Here is a 21,933-nt window from a genome sequence, read left to right as displayed (position 1 = left end):
AACTGCCCTATACAGCTGTACCATTTAAAAATGTTTTCATATGATATTTTTACTATACCTTTTCTATGCTTAGATACATTTAAATATACAAATATTTACCACTGTGTTACAGTTATTCAGTCTCCAGTACAGTAATATGGTGTCCAGGTTTGTAGTCTAGGAGCATATAGCCTAGGTGTCTAGTAGGCTATACCATCTATATTTGTGTAAGTACACTCTGGTGCTTGTGAAATGACAAAATTGCCTAACAATGCATTTATCAGAATGTTTCCACATTGTTAAGTGTCTCATGACTGTACACACTTTCTCATACATGCATACTGCATATATAAACATATTCATGTATGCACATATATACATATATATACCAATAACACTATATGATATCTCTACCATAATAAAAATAAAGATTAGTAGGACTGAAAATTTAAATATAAGGAAAATAGCTCATAAATGTAAATAAATTCTCAGATGATACAGAATCAGTGTAAGAAAGCAAATAAGATAAAGTACTTGCTTTATTCTCATTTTGAAACACTGCATTACTGTGTTCTGTACTGAGTTACGCCTTGAGGGGCAGAAAATACGAGTAGATGGAGATGAAAATGAGGATAAAGTGTTTTAACCATAGGATTTGTTTCTTCCTTTCTTCTTTTTTCATTCTTATTCTTCCATCCATCCATCCATCCATCCATCCATCCATCCATCCATCCATCCATCATCTATCCATCCCATTTATGTGGCAACTTTGCAGCAGTAATACAGTGATATTGATGAATAAAATAGAACTATAGAATTGTCTCAAATACTGACATAAAAACATATACACAAACCAAGAGAAGAAAATGATTACTTTCATTAACAGAACCTTAAGACTTTAGTTATTAATATACATATATATGTAAACTAAGTAATAAGAGAGCAGGTTTCTAATTTGAGGACCTACAATTATCCTTTTCTCTTAAAAGTTAGGCTATAATTCTTCTCAGGAGGGCTTCCCAGGGAAAAAGCTCATTTTCTCATCTCATAATTTGTATCTAGAGGTGAATGACTTCATATATTAATGGACACAAAAAGTGACTTGTAAATTGTTCTAGGTAAAAATATAAAAAATTATTTCCAGACAAAGGCTGTTATACTAGTCTTTCCTAAAAACATTTTAAAATGTTAATTGGAATTTGGGCAAAAAGCATCTCATAATAAACTTCAATTTATTTATTATTTTTATTATTGTTATTCACATTGTATTTTTTTTTTTTAGAGACAGGGTCTTGCAATGTTGCCCAGGTTGGAGTTCTGTGGTGCAATTATAGACGACTGCAGCCTCAAACTCCTGGCCTCAAGTGATCTTCTTGCCCTGCCTAAAGGGTTGTGATTACAAGCGTGAGCCACTGAACCTGGCATAATAAACTTATAGAACCAAATTGATGTCTCTAAATTACTTTATTATAGAAAACAGTTTCAATCGTGGAATCTACAAAGAACTTAAACAAATTCACAAGAAAAAAACAACTCCTTCAAAAAGTGGGCAAAGGATATAAACAGACACTTCTCAAAAGAAGACATCTATGCAGTCAACAGACATATGAAAAAATGCTCATCATCACTGGTGAGAAATGCCAATCAAAACCACAATGAGATACCATCTCACGCCAGTTAAGACTGGCAATCACTGAAAAGTCGGGAAACAACAGATGTTGGAGAGGATGTGGAGAAACAGGAACACTTTTACACTGTTGGTGGGAGTATAAATTAGTCCAACCATTGTGGAAGACAGTGTGGCCATTCCTCAAGGATCTAGAACTAGAAATACGATTTGACCCAGCAATCTCATTACTAGGTATATACCCAAATGATTATAAATCATTCTACTATAAAGACACATGCACACGTATGTTTACTGCGGCACTATTCACAATAGCAAAGACTTGGAACCAACCCAAATGTCCATGAACAACAGACTGGATAAAGAAAATGTGGCACATATACACCATGGAATACCATGCAGCCAGAAAGAAGGATGAGTTCATGTCCTTTCAGGGACGTGGATGAAGCTGGAAGCCATCATTCTCAGCAAACTATCACAAAAACAGAAAACCAAACACTGCATGTTCTCACTCATAAGTGGGAGTTGAACAATGAGAACACATGGACACAGGGAGGGGAACATCACACACCGGCGCCTGTCGGGGGTGGGAGGCTAGGGGAAGGATAACATTAGGAGAAATACCTAATGTAGGTGATGGGTTGATGGGTGCAGCAAACCACCACGGCATGTGTATACCTATGGTAACAAACCTGCACGTTCTGCACATGTACTCCAGAACTTAAAAGTATAATTTAAAAACAAACAAACAAAACCCTGAGGTGTTGGTACAACTGCATACTCTCTTGGGACTTTAAAGGAGAATCTGTTCCTTGCTTTTTCTAGCTTTTACAAGCTTCCCACATTTCTTGGCTCATGGCTCCATGTCTCTCTATTCTACTTTTGTTGTTACATCCCCTTCTCTGACTTGGACCCTCCTGCCTCTGTCTTCTAAGGATCCTCATGATCGCATTGGCCCACCTGGCCCCTCCCCACCAAAAAAAGATATCTAATAATAATCAAAGAAATCTGCACGCAAAAATTTATTTTTTCTCACCTTAGAGGTAGTCTTTTTTTATAAAAAATAAAATGTCATTTGAATCAGATGTTTGAAATGGGATTCCTAATAAATGATTAGTTGCATGCTAATTGTGGCAGACCACTATTACATCAAATGTAACAAAAGTTATTAAATTTGTCCCCAAAATGAATTCTAAATGATTGGATCCAAAATTATTAATACTCAATTGTTAAAACACAGTTATAGGAACCAAGCTCATCTTTTAATTGTATTATATGGAAGATGGTATCTAAATAATATAACTTTCATTCACATACAGTTTTAGAATGCACAAAACATGTTCACTCACATCTTTGCATTTATTGTATATCAGGCAGGTATGCTTAGGACATTTCAATTTTAAAGAGGAGGGGAGATTTTGTTTACATTAAGTGATATTGTTTTTCTGCCAATTGAGGATATTTCCCAACCTATAACTTCAAGTTATAACCTAAGAAAGGAATATATATAAGTATGTAAAACAGCATATATAAACAAAAATAAACAACAACAAATTACAAATTAGTCCAACAATATTTAGCACATAGCCTAACGTATGCTCTGACAAGTATGGGAACAAGCACTGGAGGCAATGGCAGCCAAAGCATATAAAAATGAAAGGATTTAGCAAAGTGATAAGAAATGAGAAGGCAATCTAGAGAAAAGGTATCACAAAAGAAAAGTATGAAGCTGAAGTGAGGCATAGCTTATGAAGAAAAAAATAAGCAAAGAATATGCGTAAGTATCAGAATGAGATTGGTGATTAACTCACAAATGAGTAAGAATGAAAAGACAGGGTCTCCTTTGTGTTTACAAGGTACACACCTGCATGGTAGCACCTATCACTTATTGTCGATTTGCCTGTCCATCTCCTCGGTTACAGGAAGAACTCCTACAGAGCAGGGCAGCAACTTGCGGAGTTCTACTCACGCTTTGCAGTGAACAGCTCATTTTAGCACTAGAGGGTTCTAACCACCTTCCCTGACAACTTCTCTTTAACAGCATGAGTAATTCCCTTCATGCCACTGTCTCTATCAGGCTTAGGTTTCCTTGTCTACAAAATGAGGAGGTTGAAAAGGATTCATATTCTAGGTCTAAAGTACTATGATAAACAGATCTTCTGGTTATGTAGAGTAAAGCAGTACATGTCTTGTAATTCCACGTTGCCCATAAAGACTTCCAGGTGCTCTGGGGCCTCAATTTGCCTGGCAAATGGAGAAAGTATTATTCTTTGGCATGTTTTCCTCTTATTGCTGTGCTTTTTTTTTTTCTAATTTGGTTAGTCCCATATTAATAAGTAAATATATCCCAAATTTTCTACTACAATTTCACCCTAGCATGCAAATGTTTTTCTTGAATAATATAACAGTATTATTTCACAGAAGTAATAACTTATCAATAGTTGATTCATTAATTGTTTTGTGATCATCATGGGCAAAAAAAATATGTGCTCTCCCATGAATAAACTTATGACTTATTTTTTACCACCTTGTATTATAATTACACACAGATGTCTTTTTCCACCGCTTTGAAGGCAGAAACTATTTCAACATCAGTGGTGCCCAGGAAAACACTTTGGAGGTAATAGGTACTTGATGAGTATTTGTCAAATAAATAATGATTATGGTGATTATTAATGGAAAAGAAATTAGAATAATATGAAAGAAGCAAGAGTGCATGAATACTGCATATGGTAATGAAAATGTCTTGTCATATTATACAAAATAAATGCATTTTTTAAGAAAATCCACCTAGAGTTGTTGTCTTTTCTTAGATCACGCCTTCCGTCATTATTAATATGTACAAAGAGGTTAAGTCTTAGTGTTAGAAATATTGAAGCCTTCCATTCAATCAAGCCTAACTCTGACAATCTTTTCCACGATGCATACAGGCTTAAGAAAAGCAGATAAAGTGTTCTCTTAGCATATAAAAAGAGCAGCATAAATTAGAGCATGGATAATAAGGTAACAAACTGAAGAAAGTTTCTGTTTTTCACTACACTAACTTTAACAATTTATGGCAAACAAATCATACTACTCACCATCAACTAAATTCATTTAAAAACAAAGTTTATTTGTAAAAATAACCCCAAATAACTGATGAGAAACGTTTAGCATTACCATTCTAAGTTGTTAAAGCCAGGAAAAAGAAAAAAGAGGATGGAGTTAATGGAACCCACAGGCTACTGATGTGGCAGTTTATCAAATGTAGCTGTAATGAAAGATAAATAATACAGGCAATTCACACTTCATGAAAGGATAAAAGTGTCAGTGTGTAGGTACCAGTTTTACTGCAGGCCATAATCAGCAAGTAAACGAAAGTGCAATGTCTAAAAAGTTTATAGTCTTCTATGAAGGCCTCGTCTTGTCAGGTATTGATTTAGGTTTTCAGACGACTTCACTGGTATTAAACAAATTGAGTGTTTGTGAACTTAGAGGACATGTTCTATTTTTCCCAACAAAAGTTGCCTCAAGCTTAATGTTAAGTTGCTTCCATCACTTAAATTTATGGGAAAAAAAAGAAAATGCTGAAATGATATCTTACACAATTATTTTCTTCTTAAATAAAGGGCAATCCAAAGTGAAAGTTTCATACTCTCCACCTTCTCCACAAACATGTACTCCATACTTCTTAGAAAGCTGAAAAAGGAAAACACAAAAAACAAGAAAGAAGTTTGAAATTAGACAGCATAAATGCTATCTTATTTGGTCTTAAAAAATCCATACAAAAAACTTTAATTCCAAAATAGTTTGCAAGGTAAGGAAAACTAATTACATTTCTGCTTAAAACATGTTTAAAGTCATTTGAAAAATGTTATCATAAGGCATAGGATCTCTAAGAATGCCAAAACTCTTACAAAAAAATAACATTAAGATTATTGTAAATTTGGGGAATGACACTAGCTTTAGATTCAAAGCTAGATTCAGTCATAAAGTAGTAAACAAAAATGTATGCAGCCAAATTGGCCTCCCCCAACTCTTTGCCTTTAAGTGGAAGGAATAAAAACGCTGTGTTTAGAGAATTTCTCAAGAATACAGAAAAAGCAATATAAGGCTTTTCCTTAGGCCCATGAACAAAAAGAAGTCACATATAGGTTTATTATGCTTGCAGTTATTATTAGGAAAGTTCCAAGGGCACTGAGAACTAGTAAAATTCCAAAGCTGCAGACAAGCCTTAAGAAGGTCCAACTCCAAGAAAGGTCGAGTAACTTACAAATTTGTCTAATCAAACCTGAAATTAAAACAAACAAACAAACAAAAGAAACCAAGCAGCAAAACAAAAAAACCTATGATTTGCATTAAATACAAGCCATACTATTTAAATAGTCTTGATATTGAGAGTAAAAAAATCTCCTATCTGTTTGGCATACGTCTGGCATCAGTGCTGGGGAGCACTCTCCTTTCTACTCTGTGCTAATGACCCTTTCTAACAACTTTCCACCAAACGAACCTTCTAGTCGCATCTTAATGACTTATGACCACTCTCTTTATGTGGGGAGTATACCTTATCATTTATTAGCATTCTTTCATTAGAAAATGTTTTACTGAAGTTCTACATAATTTCTGTAATCCACCACCAAGGAATAACTAGAGTTTTTAAACTAAATTTAGTATAGTTATTATCCCATAGAAGTGGTTCTCTTAGTCCCTAGTAAAATAATGTAAGCTGCTATGTTAAACCAAAATATTACCATTATAAAATACTCATATATCCAAGAGGTGACTTATTAAAATCTGGATGTACCCAGTGATATTTTCAATTCACATAAAATATTTCTATCACATTCATTTGTTCAGTCAGTTCTTCAACAAACACTTTTTGAACAATAATTATTAGCCAGGCCTTGCTAGATGATGAAGCCGCAAAAGTAAACAAGATAATGAGACAATCTCCTTAGTCTCTTGAAGCTTACCAAATATACTGTACTCTATATTTTAACATAACACACTAATGATGCAACAGCGACGTTGCCTCTAAAAATGAAAATGCACAATCTCTTCTCCCTTTCTATTACTGATTCACTAGTATTGACACATAGGTTCCAAGTCAAGAAATTGGGATAAAGAACCCAGTGGTTTCTATGGCTGAAGAACCAAGAAATAGTATGATGAAATCCTTACAATATCTTTTGTGGCCTCTCTAAACTCCACTAGCTTCAAGCTCTAACAGACATAAGTACTCAGATAAAAATTCATCTTTGTTGGATTACTTTTAGCCAGCTCGAAGGCCCTTTGATGTCTTGAGAGAACCTCCTCAAGAAGTAAAGCCTATGCCAGCCACTTTCTTTAATGAATCTGCTAAGACACAGCACCTTATGAAAAAGCAGAATCTTTGTAGCACAGAAGCATGATGTATGCATGTGACAGAAAGGTCAGTTTAGGTACATGAAGCATCCAGATGTGCACATTCCAGAGACTTATTTATGGTGTACAACCTTTCTATTTACCTTTCTAAAAGTTAGTGTTACTAATATTTACACTGTTCATAGAAAACAGCAACTTTATTCCTAATCTATCTCAGGTCTGTCTCTGCCTTCGACTGAAAATTTGGATTATTGTATCCTAGCACTTAATCATTCCAAATGCAATTTTTGCCATTCTCTTTGATAAGTTTCTCTATCAGTATCATTGTAATGAAAAATACTAAGTCACTAACAGATTTTTGAAAAGTTTAATTTCTCAATGAATTTTCATGATTCATTTCATAATTTAAGTACATAAAATAACAAACTACATTGAAAAATACATGTTTTCATGCCATCTATTCTTTAAGTTATTGTTATATGGATGTATTTAAAGCTATGACATTTGATAAGTTCATTAAGAAAAGTACAGAGAGAACTTTAAGGCCGAGGCCAGGAATTAGATGCTAATAGCCTTCAAAGTCATGACAATCAAAGATGTCTGCAGACATTGCCAGGTGTCATTGGTGGAAAAAAAAAATCCCAGCTACTCAGGAGGCTGAGGCTGGAGAATCACTTGAACTTAGGAGGCGGAGGTTGCAGTGAGCCGAGATCACACCATTGCACTCCAGACTGAGGGTCAAGAGTGAAACTCCGTCTCAAAAAAATAAAAATAAAAATAAAAAATCACCCCTCATTGAGAACCACCGGCATAGCTGTTACCACCCCTATACCTGCAGGGATGAACAGAAGGAACATCTACAAATGGGATCTAATTAAACTAGAGCGCTTCCACATAGCAAAAGAAACTATCATCAGAGTGAACAGGCAACCTACAGAATGGGAGAAAATTTTTGCAATCTACCCATCTGACAAAGGGCAATATCCAGAATCTACAAGGAACTTAAACAAATTTACAAGAAAAAAACAACCCCACCAAAAAGGTGAAGAATATGAACAGACACTTCTCAAAAGAAGACATTTATGTGGCCAAGAAACAGATGAAAAAAAGCTCATCATTGGTCATTAGAGAAATGCCAATCAAAACCACAATGAGATACCATCTCACATCTGTTAGATTGGTGATCATGAAAAAGTCAGGAAACAACAGATGCTGGAGAGGATGTGGAGAATTAGGAATGCTTTTACACTGTTGGTGGGAGTATAAATTAGTTCAACCATTGTGGAAGACAGTGTGGCGATTCCTTAAGGATCTAGAACTAGAAATACCACTTGACCCGGCAATCCCATTACTGGGTATATACCCAAAGGATTATAAATCATTCTACTATAAAGACACATGCATACGTATGTTTACTGCAGCACGTTCACAATAGCAAAGACTTGGAACCAACCCAAATGCCCATCAATAATAGACTGGATAAAGAAAATGTGGCACATATATACCATGGAGTACTATGCAGCCATAAAAAAAGGATGAGTTCATGGCCTTTGCAGGGACGTGGATGAAGTTGGAAACCATCATTCTCAGTAAACTAACACAGGAACAGAAAACCAAACACTGCATCTTCTCACTCATAAGTGAGATGAGAACACATGGATACAGGGAGGGCAACATCACACACCAGGGCCTGTCGGGGGGTCGGGGTCTAGGGGAGGGATAGCATTAGGAGAAATACCTAATGTAGATAACAGGTTGATGGTTGCAGCAAACCACCATGGCACGTGTATACCTATGTAACAAACCTGCACATTCTGCACATGTATCCCAGAACTTAAAGTATAATAATAATAAAAAAAATAAGGCAATACGATTTCTTTAAAAACTTATTTAATAATTTTCATTTGTATAAAAGTGTGTTTATTGTTTCACACATATCTAAATTGTGCTGTGTTCTCTTTTAGAGAAGGTGAAAATTGGGTTGCCATCTAATGTTAGGGTAAGCTTTGAAAACATTTGAACAGATGTGGCTAACTTGGGTGATTTCATGGTTTGTAAGAATGCCTTGAAGTCTCAGCATTTTAAAAATGAATTCCAAGTAAATTAAAAAGAAATTACTTACATGAATCTATTTTTTTTCTGGCACACTTATTTATATAGATAAATATTCGTATTCATAATACTTTCAATGGAATACTGCTGATTATTAACTGAATGGCTAAGAGTATCATGATTTCCCCAACATTGTAATAATCACAACTGTTGAATTTCTTATTAAATCAAACTTTTTCTTCTTTTAAATCAGTCTCATTTATCTGTTAGTCATTTTAAAATGGAAAAAAAGAAGCCAAACTCATACTCCTTACCTCCACCCTCACCGAGAGGAAACAATGAGGTTTACAAAAATCACAATTTCATTTTATAAATGGTATTCTCAATACAGAAGATAATTCATTCATAACACTTATTAAGGATGTATTTCTTGAATATCTACTACAGCTTTAGTAGTGTTTTAGGTACTAGGGATAAAAATGGGAGCAGCCATGTATCTTGCATAAAATAGCTTATTGTCTTGTACAGACAGAAAGTTAAATGAGCAATTACAATATAGGGTAGTGATTATTTTGGCAGGTGCATGAAATGCTGTGGCAGTATAAAGCAGGGTACCTAACTAAAAGGAACTTAAAAGGCTTCTCAAAGTAAACAAAACTTAAGCTGCGTTCTAAAGGATTAAGTTAACCCTGAAAGATGGAAGGGGGAATAGAGAAGGCAAGAGAGAAGGAACGAATATTCCAGAAGAAACTGTACATGTTAAATCCCAGAGCACATGGTAGGTACTAGAAATTTAAATGAGTTTGGCATAGCTGAGCATAACTGGATGAGTAATGGCAGTGAGACAAGGCTGAAAGGCTAGACAGAGGACAGGTCTTACACGGCTTCATAAGCCATGCTAAGTCATTATCCTAAGGTCAGAGATAACCCTTGGAGAGGTTTTAAGCAAAAAACTGACCTTACTGCATCTGTATTTTAGAAACATCATTTTGGATGAATGATGGAGAATGGGCCCAGATGTAAGTCTAGAAGCAAAAAGAACTGAGCAGTTGCTGGAGGAACCTAAGCAGGAGGTGAAGGTTTCCCAAACTGGCAAGTAGCAGTGGGGATGGAGAGGAGAGAGTAGATATTTTGAGAGATTTTCTTCGGAGGCTGAAACTGTAGGAGAGTAAATGTAATATCTCTTCCTCTTCCATCACAACGTTCATGGTTGAGGACTTTATGACAAAAGATGAATCAGAAGAGAAAAGCAGAAAAGCATACAAATTTATCTAATAAGTTTTATGTGACATGGGAAGACTTCATAATGGAATGAAGATCCAAAGAAACAGGAAATGATCTCATGGTAATAAACTGGGGTGGAACTCAGCAAGGTCAATTTGTTCCGATTTTTTTCTGTATCCCTGTGTGACATTCCTTTCCTCTGGGCATAGAGAGGATGGCTCCGGAATGAAGGTCTTAAGACTTTAAGGAAAAGTCAAAGGATTCTTTTATGGCCCACTTCAGGGCCATAAAATGAATGGAAGGAGGTCAGAAAGTGACCTTCCTGCTTCTGCTGTTTTCTCGAATGTCAAGGTGGCATATTTTGGGGTAGTGTGTCCTGAACTCCATTAAAATTAACGATTAATTGAAGGGAGGATTGAGGAAAGTTAAAAAAGAAATTTAGGAAAATTCCCAGCTTTCTGCATTTGGAAAGTGGATAGATGGTAGTTCTGTTTACTGATATAGAGAACTCAGTATGAGTAGTAGTTTTCTGGGAGAGTCCAATGGCCTTATCCTTTTCCAATTTATGTGGCATATAATACCACTTATGTCTCAAATCTTTTCGATTATCTTCCTCAGGCTTCCACATGACTATATTTTCTAAGTTATTGTTATGCCTCTCTGACTCATTTCCCTCCTGCTGTTCCTAAGTTATAAATATCCATCACTGTTTGCTCTAGAATATGTTCTTCTCTCTTAATGCGTTCCCTATAACAGCACCATGCACTCCATGGCTTCAACCATCACCTTTATGCTATTCTGCTGCTGCTAATACTATCACTACTAATTAAAGACTATTTGGTTTATGCCTTAAAGTTAAGATAATGATATTATCATCTTATTTAATACTCAAAATGACTTTAAAAAATAAAAAAAGAGCACAGGCTTGAAATCAGATAAACTTAACCATAAATTCCAGTTTTGCTACTTCCCAGCTGGGCAATGGAAATACTCACCCCATTAGTGATTCGTCGTCGTAAATAATAGTACCGATCTCATAGATGATTAAACAAATTAATGCATAAAAAGCACTTAGCACAATGTACAGCACTTAGTAAGCACTTAATAAAAACACAACTTAATTCTAAGAGTGGGCAAAGTGCATGTTGTAGTGAGGCACAGTGAAAGCAGCATTGCATAATCGGTTAAAAGCACTGGCTTTGGAGACAGACAGTTCTTCATTTATTCACTTTCTAGCTACATGATCTTAGGTTACGTAAGTGCTTTCTCTGAGGCTTGAACTTGTGATCTGTAAAATGGAGATGACAATAGTACCTACCTCATTGTTTTCAGGAATAAAATCCCATGAATGGAATAATGAAAGTGCCATCCAGCACATAACATACACTCAATAAAGGGGCTGCTAATTTCATTTTTTACTCTTTTCCAGAGGTAAAAACTAGTTTGATTTGCAAAAGTTATCAGCTTAGAACCAAACAAAACCAGAATTTAAAGTCATGTTTGACTCTTCATAATATCCTGATAGATAACAAACCTTAGTCTTTAGCCTGAACATGTCAATTGTGCTGCAATCTCATAGGTTAAAAAACATATGCCTTTGGTTTATATAATCTAAAATTAAATATGTGTAAGATCAAGCTTATCATGTTCTTTCTCAACCCTGTTCTCCTCTGCATATAAACTGGAAGCAAATAAATGCTTCCAGTTTTCCCAATCATTATCTGTGGACTAATCTTCAATTCTTTCTTTTCTAGCTCCAGGGAATTTGATGCTAATTTCTTTTTCAATCTTCCATAAAAATCTTTCTTTCAGCTTTGTTCCATCTCTCCATTCCTACTGTCAGTGGTTACATACTACGAGCCCTCACACCTGTTTCCCATAACAGCATCTTACACTCCTTTTCATTTCCATCTTCTACTCCTAATCCATGAATACTGCTGCCAGATTAAATCTCCTGAGATTTCCTTCAATAATATAAATCTCAGTTGGAGAGACTTCTAAAATTTATTTCTTACCCCAAATCACTTGGCCCATCTCTCAAGGCTTTTCACAAATGGGCCTTACATTCCCACCTAACCTATTCTTACTGATCTACCAACACCAGCTCTTAGTTTCATTTTGACCAAATTTCTTTGCTGTTCTTGAATGCCTTCTTGCCAAAGAGTCTTCATTCATATTGATTTACTTTGTTGCCACCACCCATGTAGATTTCACTCATCTTTCAAACCAGTCCTAACCCTTTCATCAGTTATTCGAGGTCATGTGGGCGTCTTCCATCTTTTAACTCCCAAGTGACTCTACCTAGTTAAATTTATTAGGGATTTCCCTCCCTCACTTTCTATACTCTACATTCCATGGAAAATGCCAAGTCTTTGATTTATTTTGTAGTTCTTATAGCAGTTAGCATAGAACTAGACACAGAAGTCCTTACATGTAGCAGCTAGCATAAAATTCGGTATAGAAGTTCTTACACATTTATTCAATTCTATCAGTACCACATGACATTATCAACTAACAGCTCATCTACAACATGCATTCAGATAAATGTGAGGCTCATATTGGAATAGCCACTAACTGCCGAGGACATGCACCTCTTTTTGTTAAATACTACAATCAATAGACACCACTGTCAGTTACACTACCCAAAATACACCTTTGAGAATCCCTCTGTTTTCCTTTAAAACCTTCAGTTACTCCTCATTGTTTACATCCTCCTCCAGTATTCAAAATCTCTCACGATATGGGTTCAAATTCCTTTGTCAGCTTTATCAATTTATATATACTTATCACAACGCAAGAATTCCTCTGGCTGTTCCTACCATCATGACCTCTAGCCAAAATACGATTTATCTCCAATCTAGCAGAAACTAACCGAGCCCCATTCAACCTAACAGAAGGGGAATCAGAGTTAGTTAGTCTTGGGCTTTAATGTCAAATAAGTCGTAGGCCCATTTGCCCTTCAATACTCAAAGTGTATTCCAAATAAATGAGACTAACTTCTGAAAACACATTGTGTTTCTCCTTCCTCATGTGTTGGTACAAACTGTTCTCTAACCTAAAACAACCCAACCAGTCAAAAATCCTACCTATCCTTCAAGCTCATCAGGGCTATCAATTTATCTCTGAAGTTACTCTGAATTCACTCACAACATGTAACATTTTTCCTTGAAATTCTGTGATACATGATTTTTACTCTCTTAAAGTACATTTTAATACCCCTTATAATTTTTATTTATAATAGCCATTGGATGTCTCAATCATAAAGTTCTATATATCCTTCCAACTTGGTTATGTTCAAAATTCAAAATCTTCTTTCAAAGATGTTCTAAACCCTTTAGACTTCCAAGGTCAGTTAAAGGCATTTTTTTCCCATAAAGTCACCACTGCAGGGAACAAGTCTTAAAATTCTGTCTTTCTCATCCACAACATCAAGTCAATTTTTGTGAACTTTGCTTTCCCTTTTGTTTTTAAGTAATAGGTGGCTGGGGATTGCAAACTGTGCTTTTGTCCAGCCTATAAGGAAGACCGGTTAACTTCTACAGAAGAGTGAGAAGAAAATGTGTGAATTAACAATAACTGGATCTAATCTTTTATGAGGTGGGGAATCATTTACGAAAGGAAGTCTGTATTTTAAAATATGTGCCTTTCTTGAGTTAAAAATGAATACATGCCCTAACAAGCTTTAAGCTTGAAATCTAAGTTGCATTTATCCAGGTTTAGCTCTTGCAGCACCCAGCAGAGTGGTATGCTTCTTAAGTATAGTCAATACATTTCTGTTTATCTTTGACACAAGGCTGGAGGCCAGATTTCCCGATTTTTTGAGAGTTGGCTTAGAAAAAGCAACTAAACCTACATATTCACAATTTTTAAAAATATAAATATAATTTTGCTCTTCCATCTAGCACATGACTTAGATGATCATAAGAAATCTCAAAGAATAACTGCTATTGGTAAAGATGGTAGATTGAATCTATGCATCTACTCTCACTCCCTTTTAAAATGTTACTGGAAAATATTTCATAAAATGGCATAAACCCACAGAGATGGAGAACACAGGAGAGGAGGTGACAGCATTAACCAGTTTATCAGAACCAAGAACACTGAGCCTGTGGCCAACAATGGGGAATGCTGAGGACCAATCTGATTTACACACTAGAATAATCAAAAGGGTAAGGAGCTAGTGACACCAGGTACCTCTGGAAGTGAGAAGGAAAGAAAAAGGGCACTAATTAACAAGCAGTCAGATTCTTAGGTCCCTCTCTAGGCTACTGCTTCTCTTCTACCGTGGCAGAATGCTGGAGGTTTATTCCCTGCAGCAGATAAACAGAGGAACTGGCCTGGGAGAAATGAGACATAGTTAAGGACAGAGGTATAAAATAAAAATAGATGGAATCAAATTATATATATATATAATATATATATTATATATATTATATATTATATATATATTATATTATACATATTACACACACACGCACACACACACACACACACACACACGATTCTGAGACCTCTAGCTATTTTTCCCAATCAACTCCTAGAAAAAAGCAAATTAGAGCACGCTATCACCTTCAAGACAGGGGAATGGAGAATCCTTTGCTTTGGAATATGAACAACTCAGATTAAGTAGTCTTGCTATACTTTCTGTGATACTGTGAAATAGTAAGAAATGAATATCTGTTCTCTGCCCCTGGTTCCCAAGATGGAGCTCCTAATACTCTTGTAGATAGAGTGCCAGGAGAATCTTTTGTTCTAACATTTGGTCTTTGACCCCAGTTCCGGAGACAGAGCTCCTAAGACCTTTGTAATTTCCTGAGTGATAGAAACATCTTTTGTTCTAATGAGGTGACCCTTGGTGGGCTCCTGGATAGCCTCGGGATGGGCAATGGTTGCCAGGGAAACCAACCTTATGATTAGATGGTTGGAACTTACAGCCCTATCCCCTAGCTACCTGGAAATGGAAAAGTGCTCAAAGTTTAGTTGCTCACCAATGGCCAATGACGTAATCAATCACACCTACATAATGAAGCCTCCATGAAAATCCGAAAGGACAGGGTTCAGAGAGCTTCCAGATTGCTGCTCACATGCAGTTGCCTGGAGGATGGTACACTGAGAGATAGCCTGGAAGCTCCGTGCCGCCTTCCTACATACGTTGATCTCTGCAGCTGGCAGTTCCTCTGTATCCTAAACTATATCCTTTATGAACAAACCAGTAAATGTAAGTAAAGTTTTTCCCAGAGTCTGTGAGCTGTTCAAACAAATTAATGGAACTCAAGGAAAAGGTCATTGGAATGCCTGATTTATGGCCAGTTAGTCAGAAGTATAGGTAACAACCTACTCCTTGTGGTTGGCATCTGAAGTGGTGGCAGTCTTGTGGGACTGAGCCTTTAACCTGTGGTATCAGAATTGAATTGAATAGTAAGACAGACAGTTGGTGTCTGCTGGAGAATTGCTTGGTGAGCGGGAAAAACCTCACACATCTGGTGTCACAAGTGTTGTGCTGAGTGGTGTGCAAGCATAGAGAAAAAAAAAAAATTTATTTTTTCTTCAGATTCTCCTATAGTAAAACTCAGGATCAAAAAGCTCCATCTACATACCTAGGGCTTACAATCAAATTCTTAGGTTCCCTGCTCTTAAATATTAGCATATTAACACAGATTACAAGAAATCTGAGGAACATTTCTAAAATGAAAGTTAGAGACCAAAACAAACAGTGAGGAAAATAGACTATGCATGGGAGAAGAAAATGAAAACAAACAAAAGCTATCAATATTCTTAGGGAGATTAGAGAATATATTACACTAACGATGGGGTATTATAGATTTAAATAAAACGAACATTTAAAGAACAAAAAATTAGCTTTTAAAAATTAAAAATGACATAAAACAAGATTGGAAGCAACATTTAGAAATTCTAGAAAGAACAAAATGAATTAGATCAAAATTAGGAGACCAAAGTTAAAAGTTAAGGAACATTTAAATAACAGAAATAAAGAAGAATTTACAGAATAATAGAAATTCTAAAAGCAAAGCCAGAGGGGAGGTACACCAATGAAATAATTCAAGTAAACTTCCCACAGCTCAAATTTCAAAACTGAGTATTATTCTTGTTCCAGCATAGTGGATAAAAACATACACACCCAAGATATACCTAAGAGTCACAATTCTAGGGGCAAAAGGAACATCCTATACACTTCCAAAGAAGAAATGGAAAGAGATGGAGAAAGTCATCACATACGCTTAGCCAGGAATCAGAATGGCTTTGGGCTTTTCAACAGTACACCAAGCTACAAGGCAATGAAGCAATACTATCAACATCCAGAAGGAAAATCAATCCCAATTCAGAATTCTACGACCAGTTACAGAATCAATCAAATGTGAGGAAAGACTGGAGACATTTTCAGGTATGCACAGTCTTCAAAAATTTACTCCCATGGGTTCTTTCTTAGAAATCTCTTGGAGAATGTGCTTCACAAAAATAAGAGTAAACAAAGGAAAACACTGGATCTAGGCAACAAGGACTCTCAACACAGAAATAAGGTAAAGGAAACCCCAGTATTATGAGGACATGTTCGAATGTTAGCCTTACAATAGGCATAGCGAGAACCTGGTTCAGATTAGATCAAGTCAGAAGGCTCTGGAAAAGACTTCTCCAGGAATAAACTGACAAAACACTTCATAGGTCTGAACATCTGGTTAAGAGATTAGAAAACTGGCAATGAGTGTAGTGCTGAATTTGTGGTAAGTACAGAGACTACTAAATAAATGAAACAAGAAAATTATTTACTCGAGAAAAAATAAAAGTTGTACAGGAAAAGAAAGGTTTATTACCAGAGTTTATGATCTGACTCAGCTGTGTATTGGGTTTTTACAGTTATTATAATATAAACACTGGATATTGATCCAATCGGAATTGCAATATAACCACATAGGAAGATGGAAGGAGGGAAAGAGAACACATATGTAATGGAGGGAAAGGGAGTAAACACAGTGAAATCTGCATATTTCAGACTGGAAAGTCAATAAATAATGCTAATATTAGTGGTGGTGGCAGTGAATCATGAAGTAGTAATGCAAACATACAATTCAGAGACATAGAGGTAAATATCGAAAACAACACAGAAGGTTGTTTCTGTATCAAAGACTGAAGAACCATTTGAGAATATAAACCTTGACTAACATTTAAAAATATTACAAAATCAGCCTTTCTGCCAGTGGATGCCACTGAGGAAGCATCATTAAAGTCTCTCTTCCCCCTGCCATCATGTCTAAGTCAGAGTCTCCAAAAGGGCCTGAACAGCTGAGGAAGCTCTTACTGGAGGGTTGAGCTTTGAAACAACCGATGAGAGCCCAAGGAGCCATTTTGAGCAATGGGGAAGGCTCACAGACTGTGTGGTAATGAGAGATCCAAACACCAAGAATGTCGGGGCTTTGGGTTTGTCTCAGATGCCACTGTGGAGGAGGTGGATGCAGCCATGAATGCAAGGCCACACAAGGTGGATGGAAGAGTTGTGGAACCAAAGAGAGCTGTCTCAAGACAAAATGCTCAAAGACCAGATGCCCACTTAACTGTGAAAAAGATATTTGTTGGTGGCATTAAAGAAGACACGGAAGAACATCACCTAAGAGATTATTTTCAACATGATGGAAAAATTGAAGAAAAGGGGCTTTGCCTTTGTAACCTTTGATGACCATGACTTCGTGGATAAGACTGTCATTCAGAAACACCATACGTGAATGGCTACAACTGTGAAGTTAGGAAGGCCCTGTCAAAGCAAGAGATGGCTAGTGCTTCGTCCAGCCAAAGAGGACAAAGTGGTTCTGGAAACTTTGGTGGTGGTCGTGGAGATAAGTTTTAGTGGGAATGACAACTTTGGTAGTGGAGGAAACTTCAGTGGTCATGGTGGCTTTGGTGGCAGCTGTGGTGCTGGTGGGTATGGTGGCAGTGGGAATGGCTCTAATGGATTTGGTAATGATGGTGGTTATGGAGGAGGTGGCCCTGGTTACTCTGGAGGAAGCAGGGGCTATGAAAGTGGTGGACAGCATTATGGAAACCAGGGCAGTGGTTATGGCAGGAATAGCAGCTATAACAGCTATAACAATGGAGGAGGAGGTGGCTTTGGTGGTGGTAGTGGAAGCAATTTTGGAGGTGGTGAAAGCTACAATGATTTTGGCAATTACAACAATCAATCTTCAAATTTTGGAACCATGAAGGTAGGAAACTTTGGAGGCAGAAACTCTGGCTCCTATGGTGGTGGAGGCCAATACTTTGCTAAACCACGACACCAAGGTGACTATGGTGGTTCCAGTAGTGGCAGTAGCTACAACAGTGGCAGAAGATTTTAATTACTGCCAGGAAACAAAACTTAACAGGAGAGGAGAGCCAGAGAAGTTGACAGGGAAACTACAGGTTACAACAGATATGTGAACTCAGTCAAGCACAGTGGTGGCAGGGCCTAGCTGCTACAAAGAAGACATGCTTTAGACAAATACTCACGTGTATGGGCAAAAAACTCAAGGACTGTATTTGTGACGAGTTTTATAACAGGTCACTTTAGTGTTTCTTCTGTGGAAAGTGTAAAGCATTCCAACAAAGGGTATTATTGTAGATTTTTTTTGTGTGCCCATGCTGTTGATTGCTAAATGTAATAGTCTGATCGTGATGCTAAATAAATATGCCTTTTTAAAAAATGTGCTGTGTAGTTAGTCTACTCTGAAGCCATCTTGGTAAATTTCCCCAACAGTGTGACGTTAGAATTCCTTCAGGGTGATGCTAGGTTCTATTTGGAATTTATATACAACCTGCTTAGATGGAGAAGCCATTGTCTTCAGAAACCTTTGTGTAGCTGAACCGATAGTTACTGCTGTGACCTGAAGTTCACCATAAAAAGGGATTACCCAAGCAAAATCATGGAATTATTGATTATAAAAATGAGTGTTGACACATCCTATGTAATATATCTAAATTGAATAATGGTACCAGATAAAATTATTGATGGGATTGAAGCTTGTATATCATCCATTATCATGTGTAATCAATAAACTAATTCTCTTGAAAAAAATTACAAAATTAGAATACTATTAATAAACAAGGAAGCTGTTCAAAGAATAGTTCTAAATATTTAATAGTGCAATTTGTATTAAAATTCACCTTCTTTATGGAAAATGAGAAAATGATCTTAGGATACAAAGCCCCACAAAACATAAAACTATTACATAATCCATTATTCACTTATAAGATGATAATTTAAAAATTCTACAGAGGTTTAAGAAACAATGGCTAAAATTATTTCATGGAGTAGTTAGTATATAAGCCTTAAAGCTTTTGTATTCTTTAATCCAGAAATTACATTCCTAGGAACTTAAGAAAACAATAACCAGAAATGTGCATGAAGATTTATTAGAAAATATGAAAATCATAATGTTATTTTTAATGATTTAGAAAAACCAATCTTTCTAACAACAGATTACTTATATCTTATATAATTACTTCATTATGCAGATGTCATAAGTAAATAAGTAATTATATATTCATATGTAAAACACAAATATCATTAAAATCTACCCAGCCATTAATTAATGTCTTTTCAAAGTAGGGGAGTGGCGCCCAAGATGGCCGAATAGGAACAGCTCCAGCCTCCAGCTCCCAGCATGAGCGACACAGAAGACGGGTGATTTCTGCATTTTCAACTGAGGTGCAGACTGACACATCACACCTCACATGGCTGGGTACACCCTGAGATGAAGCTTCCAGAGCAAGAATCAGACAGCAATACTCGCTGTTCAGCAATATTCTATCTTCTGCAGCCTCCGCTGCTGATACCCAGGCAAACAGGGTCTGGAGTGGACCTCAAGCAAACTCCAACAGACTTGCAGCCAAGGGTGCTGACTGTTGGAAGGAAAACTAACAAACAGAAAGGACACCCACACCAAAACCCCAGCAGTATGTCACCATCATCGAAGACCAAAGGCAGATAAAACCACAAAGATGGGGAAAAAGCAGTGCAGAAAAGCTGGAAATTCAATAAATCAGAGTGCATCTCCCCCTCCAAAGGAATGCAGCTCATCACCAGCAACGGAACAAAGCTGGACGGAGAATGACTTTGATGAGCTGAGAAGGCTTCAGTCGATCAAAACTTCTCAGAGCTAAAGGAGGAACTATGTAACCAGCGCAAAGAAACTAAAAACCTTGAAAAAACAATGGATGAATGGATAACTAGAATAATCAATGCAGAGAAGACCTTAAAAGAACTGATAGAGATGAAAACCATGACATGAGAACCACGTGACAAATGCACAAACTTCAGTAACCGACTCGATCAACTGGAAGAAAGATTATCAGTGATTGAAGATCAAATGAATGAAATGAAGTGAGAAGAGAAATGTAGAGAAAAAAGAGTAAAAAGAAATGAACAAAGCCTTCAAGAAATATGGGATTATGTGAAAAGACCAAATCTACATCTGATTGGTGTGCCTGAAAGTGACGGGGAAAATGGAACCAAGTTGGAAAACACTCTGCAGGATAGTATCCAGGAGAACTTCCCCAACCTACTAACACAGGCCAACATTCAAATTCAGGTAATACAGAGAACGCCACAAAGATACTCCTTGAGAAGAGCAACTCCAAGACACATAATTGTTAGATTCACCAAAGTTGAAATGAAGGAAAAAATGTTAAGGGCAGCCAGAGAGAAAGGTCGGGATACCCACAAAGGGAAGCCAATCATTCTAACAGCAGACCTCTCGGCAGAAACTCTACAAGCCAGAAGAGAGTGGGGGCCAATATTCAACATCCTTAAAGAAAAGAATTTTCAACCCAGAATTTCATATCCAGCCAAACTAAGTTTCATAAGTGAAGGAGAAATAATATCCTTTACAAACAAGCAAATGCTTAGAGATTTTGTCACTACCAGGCCTGCCCTACAAGAGATCCTGAAGGAAGCACTAAACATGGAAAGGAACAATCAGTACCAGCCATTGCAAAAACATGCCAAAATGTAAAGTTCATCGATGCTAGGAAGAAACTGCATCAACTAATGAGCAAAATAACCAGCTAATATCATAATGACAGGATCAAGTTCACACATAACAATATTAACCTTAAATGTAAATGGACTAAATGGTCCAATTAAAAGACACAGACGGACAAATTGGATAAAGAGTCAAGACCCATCAGTTTGCTGTATTCAGGAGACCCATCTCACATGCAGAGACACACATAGGCTCAAAATAAAGGGATGGAGGAAGATCTACCAAGCAAATGGAAAACAAAAAAAAAGTAGGGGTTGCAATCCTAGTCTCTGATAAAACAGACTTTAAACCATCAAAGATCAAAAGAGACAAAGAAGGCCATTACATAATGGTAAAGAGATCAATTCATCAGGAAGAGCTAACTATCCTAAATATATATGCACCCAATACAAGAGCACCCAGATTCATAAAGCAAGTCCTTAGAGACTTACAAAGAGACTTAGACTCGCATACAATAATAACAGGAGACTTTAACATCCCACTGTCAACATTAGACAGAAATGAGACAGAAAGTTAATAAGGATATCCAGGAATTGAACTCAACTCTGCACCAAGTGGACCTAATAGACATATATACAGAACTCTCCACCCCAAATCAACAGCACATACATTCTTCTCAGCACCACATTGCACTTATTCCAAAATTGACCACATAGTTGGAAGTAAAGCACTCCTCAG

The 21,933-nt window shown here is 36.6% G+C and overlaps 1 protein-coding gene and 1 pseudogene across 1 annotated transcript in view; one reads left to right on the top strand and one right to left on the bottom strand.

Moving 5' to 3' along the window:
• The window catches only part of DPH6 (diphthamine biosynthesis 6), a 178,577-nt gene that overhangs the window by 5,729 nt on the left and 150,915 nt on the right, over positions 1-21,933 (bottom strand). The window contains exon 7 of the mRNA XM_003900739.5: positions 5,190-5,284. Within this exon, the coding sequence (XP_003900788.2) occupies positions 5,190-5,284 (95 nt within the window). The remainder of the gene's footprint in view (positions 1-5,189; positions 5,285-21,933) is intronic.
• On the top strand, positions 17,489-18,715 carry LOC116275877 (annotated as a pseudogene).

Source organism: Papio anubis, chromosome 7 (assembly GCF_008728515.1).
Source record: "Papio anubis isolate 15944 chromosome 7, Panubis1.0, whole genome shotgun sequence".
NCBI classification, from domain to species: domain Eukaryota; kingdom Metazoa; phylum Chordata; class Mammalia; order Primates; family Cercopithecidae; genus Papio; species Papio anubis.
This window is presented reverse-complemented; position numbering and strand designations above follow the sequence as displayed.